A 6,583-nucleotide genomic window follows, 5' to 3' on the forward strand; every position below is an offset into this window, starting at 1 on the left:
TGATGTCGCCAAAGCACTGCAGTCTCTGATTGTCTGAGTGGAAGTTGGGGCTGTTTCCGTTGAGGTTCATGTTGACTCCGCCAAAGTGGGAGTCCGGGGTGAGGGTGGGGAGGGCAGGGAAGGCTGGAGGGGCAGTAGTGAGGGCGTTTTGGGGGCGGTGATGATTTGGGGGGGGTTTAGGGGAGGAGAATCCCTTGACGACGGTGTCGACCACCTGGGACATGGCGGAGTTGAGTTCCTGCTTCAGTGTCTCGGCTAACTGTCTCCCCTCAGCATGCATCGACCCCCCCCCCTCCCCTCTCCCCTCGCCCCCGTGACACTCCTCCGTCCTTCTTCCCTCTCCCCCCCTCTCTCTCCCCTTCCCTCCCCTCATCCCTCTCTCCGGCCATCAGGGCCTGTTCTCGGAGCAGAGCTCTGGCCCGGTTCAGAAACAGACCCGGATCCAGCTCAGACAGGTCGTCATGAGTACGGAGGTTGTCACGGTTACGGTTGTCACGGACCCTGTATCTCTCCTCCATGCCGTCAGAGCGGATGCTGTCCTCCGACAGGTTCCCGTCCTCCTCTCTCTCTCCGCTCTCATTCTCTCCGTTCTCCTCTTCCGTTTCTGAGTCGTAGATCTGGTAGAACTTCTCCTGCAGCTGACGTAGCTGCTTCTGAAGGAATTAATCATAATAATATTTACATTAATAATATTAATAATATTAATAATAATAATTATTATTATTATTATAATGTGTCATTTAATATTTTCAAACATTCTCTTAATTTACTCATTCTCATATTTTTTTCCCACTTCATCCCTTTTTTCATTGTGTATATATCATTATATATATATATATATATTTATATATATATTATCTTACATATCATCCTACCATTATGTTTTATTTTTTGACAAAGACACCCAGTTGATTATCCTACTGGAATCCTACCCTATGTTACACACTATCCTACACTATGTTACAGCATAGTAATAGACTAGAGTGTGTTGCCCCCCCCCCCCCACACACACACACACACCCACACACAACCCACCCACCCACCTGCATGTCCTCCAGCTGCAGCTTGAGCTGTCTTCTCTCCTCCTGTCTCTGCTCCTGTCTGGCACACACCAGCTGGGTGAAAGACTGCTGCTGCTGTGGCAGACGCTGTTTCCTCTTATTCTCCCTGTACGCCTCGCCCCTGTTCTCCCTGTAGGCCTCGCCTCTGGACCCCGGGCTGGGGGGCTGCAGGGGGGGGAACTCTCTCTCTCTCTCCTGGCGGTCTCTCCCGCGCTCGTGGTTGTGCCCTCTGTCCCGATCCCCGTCCCTCTCCCCGGACCGCAGGGCGGCCACGCAGGGGGAGTGGCTCATGCCCCGGATGATGTTCTCCACGCGCGCCCGCTTGGCCCTCAGGTGCTCGTCGGAGAGCCTCTCCAGGTCGAAGGTGCTGAGGGGCGGGTGGGGCGGGAGCGGCCGGCCGAAGGGGAGGGGGCCGGGGGACAGGCACTCCGGGGGGCTGTCTCTGTCTCTGGAAGAGCTGCTGCACGCGTCCTCTTGCTGGATCTCCGACCCTGTGCTGGACAGACCGCCACTGCCCTGGAAGGGATAGAGGGACGAATGAATGGATAAACGAATGAATGACACACGACTGTTTTCATGCCACCCATCGGTCCTTTTGTCGTTAGCAGTATTGGCCAAAACATTATCTTGATTAAGAAGAAAGGCGAGTGTGAGTGTGTGTGTGTGTGTGTGTGTGTGTGTTTATACGTGGCTTTCTGCACGCGACATGAGTGTGTGTCCGCTCCCCTACCTGGAACCCCCCCTCGCTGCCTCCGTTCTTCCCGATGTTGTTCTTGAGCAGCTGGGAGATGATGGTGGCGCCAGAGAAGGGCATCATGGCGTCCTCGTAGGAGTTAGCTCTCTTCAGGAGCTTCCTCAGCACGTTGGACTTCTCTCCGTCCCCATTGGCCCCGCCGTGGCTGTGAGGGACCAGTGAGCAGTCTCCGTCCTGATCAGGCCCGTGCGATTGGTTCATGACGTTAAGTAGGGTCTCTCTGGCTCGGGTGAAGACAACACTACCTACAGATCTCTTCACCCCGATGTCCACGCGTCGCTTCTTGGTCTGTCTACTTAGGAGGGATGAGCTGTCATGGTCAGGCATCACGCAGGGCAGCTAAAGGGACATCACGCGGGGGCCTGACAGTCAGAGACAGCCAGGGACAGAGAGAGACACACTGGGTACCTGGCCAAAGTCAAAACACAAACACAAACACAAACACAAACACAATTCAGTTAAGTATTTTCGTTCAGAAGCATTACCAAAAACAATGATTTACTTCTGGCAGGGGAAGAGTCATTCAGCAAACACTTGAATCCAAAGCAACTGGCAGTGAACCCATACTGCAGTGTGTTGCATCTCAAAAATCAAACCCACAACTCTGATGTTAAAATCACCCTGCTCCAACCAACTGAGCCATCAACCCCCCCCCCCCCCCCCCCCCCCCCCCCCCCACCCACCCACCCCCGCCCAAAAAAGAAATAATTCTCTACATTTCTCTGACTTTCCTAAACACTATCATTGGGGACAAAGCAGGTGAAAAGAAAATGCTCGAACAGGCTATCCTGGGTGGGGGGGCTGTCATTCTGTATCAGTATGAAAGAAGCATATTCTATCCACTCACATTGTCCTCCAAGAGTGACCGCCTCGATTCAGGCACCTGCTGTAGGTTGCACTGCGAGGTAACGGCTGCACACTGTGTACAGGAGAGTACGTTGTTTTCCTTTGCACTGACCCCAATCCTGGCCAGAGGATAAGAATCACAGAGGCTTCCGCTGGGAAGTCATTCCTCACAACTGTCATCATCTAAAATATTCAGCTCTGCAAATCAAGGATTTCAACATAATTCCATTTCGGTGGTTTAAGAGGGATTTGAGTCCAATAAAAATGCGGGCAGCTCCGCGCGCGGACGTCAATCCACAGTAGAGATGTCTAAAAGTGTAGCGGTTTATCTTGAGGAACGTAGTTTATCCTGTCTAAAGACATTAAAATGATATGATTACACTGATTGAGATACTTGTAGACTGATGGGACAGGGACAAATCTTGCTCTGACTGAGTGTAGCCTAAAATGATTTAGCAGGAATGAAAGGATCTGTTTAGGAACCTGGGGTGCAGGTCAGAACTAAAACACGCAAGGTCACCCAAATCAAGCCATCAAATACTCCCAGCACAGATGATATAAGCCCAGCACTGTTCCCTGTCCCTTTGTTATCTATAACAGTAGAATATTACAGCAAAATTACAAAAACAAAAGAACATAAAATCTAAGACTTGCAGTGCCTACATACAATATGCCAAGTCTTACATTTGAGGAAAGCGCAAATAAGGGAAGAATTGGAATCACACTTTTTTTTTTTGCGTCACAAAATTAGTGTTTGTATATTTTACATTTCAGTTGCACCACTAATCAGCCCCCAGGTACACAACACATGCTTTACAACTGCAACACCTTTTCCAGAAAATAAACAGGAATATGCAGAGTTCATTGCAGACTCATGCATGCATTAAACACATTATCAGCCTTAAACCACTGACTGAATATTTTAAAAATTGCCAAATTATGTCTAAAATGTCTGTGTACTAACATATTATCAAACAAATGTCATGGCAACACATTTAATCAAACTCACTGTTGCAAACTAAGCCAATTAATATGATGACTGTATATAATATATATATAAAGTGAAGTTATATCAAACTGAAACACACAACAGACACTACATAATACTATAATGAGGTTTCCATGAAGTGGAGGAAAGAGCCTTCGACCTAGTTCTCTCCCACTCTCTCTCACACACACACACACACACACACACACACACACACACACACACACACACACACACTCTCTCTCTCTCTCTCTCTTTCTCTCTCTCTTTCCCACCACAACTGTCACACACACCAAAGTCCTGATTCACAATTCTGTTTTAACTTCATTGTCTTGACTTGTAATATGATAGAAGCCAATGGCGTAGGAAAAAGCATACTGTTGGAAATATTTGCTAAAATGGTGATAGACAGGGGATCAACAATGTACTTATTCCAGTAGGATATGTTTCAATAAAAACTAACAACACTGTATCCCCTTATCAGATTGGGCTCCTGCCTGCTGCACATACAGGCACAGCTAACAAGAATACAACACAATACTATAATTCAAGTAGCCTACATAACAATGGATAGGAACAGGACTTTTGGATTAAGGTACACCTAGCATGGTAAAACTCGTTCAACGTCTCCACTTAAACGGTGACACAAAATCAATGGGCCTATTGCCGAGCCTGAGTAAAGTTGAAACGCTTGGGAGATTAACGCCTGCGGGAGATGTACAGAAATAACAAGCTGAAGTGAAGCATCCATTGGCCAAATAGGAAAAAGTATAGTCCTAGCCGTTACAAACTGCTTGTTGTGATGCAAATAAACATTGAAATAGCGAAATCATATGGCAAAAGGATTCACCCTTGATCCAATCCAATCGATGTGGTCAACATGGACCACTAGGCTACAGACGAGTCTACACATTGAGATCGTTGCTATAACCGAGACCTCGGACCTCTTAGAATTCTCCAGTATTTAGTGATTTTCTGCTGCACCTGTATTGCCGCGCTCCTCTGAGTATCCATTAAGCTTTCCAAAAGCCGTTGAAATAAAGTTTGCCTTACACATTCCGCACAAAATCTACAGAAAAGAAATGTGTAGGCTATAAATGAAATACACCAACCACCGAAACATACCGCAACCTGCTGTGACGCAAACAGTACGCTGTACACCTGTTATACTCAGCTTATCCCTGCCGTACACGCACTCAGAGAAAGCCTATTTCGAGATGTAGCCGACAGTTAGGCCAATGTTAAACGACAGTCTAATGCCAGTAAGACGAATAATCAGAAACATGCGCCGCAGATTCAGTAGACATGTTGAGAAGTGAACAGCGAGTGACAACAATAACGCAGCAGCAGGGAGAGTAAAGGAGAAGTCATATGCACAGCAACCCTCCAACAAGGCAGACGAAAACTACACTTCAGCAAACGCTACAAATGTAAGCTACAATGTAAGGTAATCATTTGGTGACACATAACCTACCAGCAGTGTCCACTGATGTAGCCTATTATACTAAACGGGCAACATACAAATAACGTTGAATGCCCAAAGGGGGGGAGGCTAGTGCGTAAAGCCGCGCAAATAGCCAACAAATCCACTATCCACACATACTGTATAAGAAAACTTAACATAAACTCGATAATGAGAACATATGAGAACAAATTAATTGTTAAAAGAGAGTAAAAGCAAAGCGATGATTTACCCCAAAGATCAAAACATGGGACCGGACCTTATAACTCGCAAAAAAGTTTTTTTCTTTATAAACCAACTGAAAGGACTCAATACTTACTATAAACGGGACGTTAGAATCACAAGAGTACGGTATATCCTTTGAGGGGAAAAATTTAAACTTCACAAAAGGTCATTTAAATGCTCTCTCTAAATAGGCTAGATGAAAATATAACTGCCCCCATACCAAGCTGTGGTACTGAGAGCCCTAACTCACTCTGATGTCTTAAAACACACTGAGAGACACGCAGACACGTACTGTAGACACACACAGTAAGACCGGGCGGTGAGTACGCTAATAAGTACGAATGACTACTTACTCCGTAGATGACAAGAGCATTTAGAATAGGCTTGTGAAAGAGAAAACACACTCGTTCGCCGGGTGATCCAGAGAGAGAGAGGGGGGGGGGGGGGAGAGAGAGAGAGGGAGAGAGAGAGAGAGAGAGAGAGAGAGGGAGAGAGAGAGAGAGACAGAGAGAGAGAGAGAGAGAGAGAGAGAGAGAGAGAGCTCTTTTGCGCCACTCTGCTTCCGAGATGGGAAATGTAGAATGCGTTTCTCTCTCGACGTCGAGCTGCGCGAGGCTGAAGCGCTCGCAGACCAACAAGAATCACTTAAAGACGCGGGTGAAGGATGCGAGAAGACGCTGCGTCATCAGTAGAGGTGATGTAACGTTCGCACCTGACCAATAAGAAACGTCCGGTGGATTTCAGATGGAACACAAAACGCCGAAACTTCAAACGCAGGAAAACGGGACCAAAGATGCTTTCAGCGAACAAAACCTGCTGCCGTGCAGACAGCGTAAGAGGGGAAATGTGTAAGGCGATGTTCCATTTGAATTAGTTGTTTGATTAATTGGCTTAATATTGTTGCTGCCTTGGTGAAAACAAATCTATCAGCTATCAGCTCATCAACAGTATCATTAACATAGGCAAGGCACATGTTGTTTATCAAGATACACGCCGACCATACCAGCGCACAATGAGGATAATAATTCATTTTTGAGTGAGACTTATTTTATTTTTAGTCCCAAATGCAGGAGAGTTGAGACATTGAGCTATACTGAACCATGCGCTCGTTTGATATGTTTAGACTATTAATGCTAATAAATTATATCTAGATTAGATAATCCTGTTATTTTAATTAGATGTAGTTACTCCACTGTTCCATGTATTTGTTGGTCACACTAAGTGAAAACAATGACTTGCCCTCAAGA

At 46.4% G+C, this 6,583-nt stretch overlaps 1 protein-coding gene across 1 annotated transcript in view; it reads right to left on the bottom strand.

Moving 5' to 3' along the window:
• The window catches only part of prox1a (prospero homeobox 1a), a 32,688-nt gene extending 27,201 nt beyond the window's left edge, over positions 1–5,487 (bottom strand). The window contains 5 exon segments of the mRNA XM_083684392.1: positions 1–281; positions 283–653; positions 1,044–1,577; positions 1,792–2,223; positions 5,431–5,487. The exon segment at positions 1–281 is cut by the window's left edge and continues 506 nt beyond it. Of these exon segments, the coding sequence (XP_083540518.1) occupies positions 1–281; positions 283–653; positions 1,044–1,577; positions 1,792–2,142 (1,537 nt within the window). The 5' untranslated portion in view covers positions 2,143–2,223; positions 5,431–5,487.
• Between the last annotated feature and the right edge of the window lie 1,096 nt (positions 5,488–6,583).

Source organism: Argentina silus (genome assembly GCF_951799395.1).
Source record: "Argentina silus genome assembly, chromosome: 14".
Taxonomy (NCBI): domain Eukaryota; kingdom Metazoa; phylum Chordata; class Actinopteri; order Argentiniformes; family Argentinidae; genus Argentina; species Argentina silus.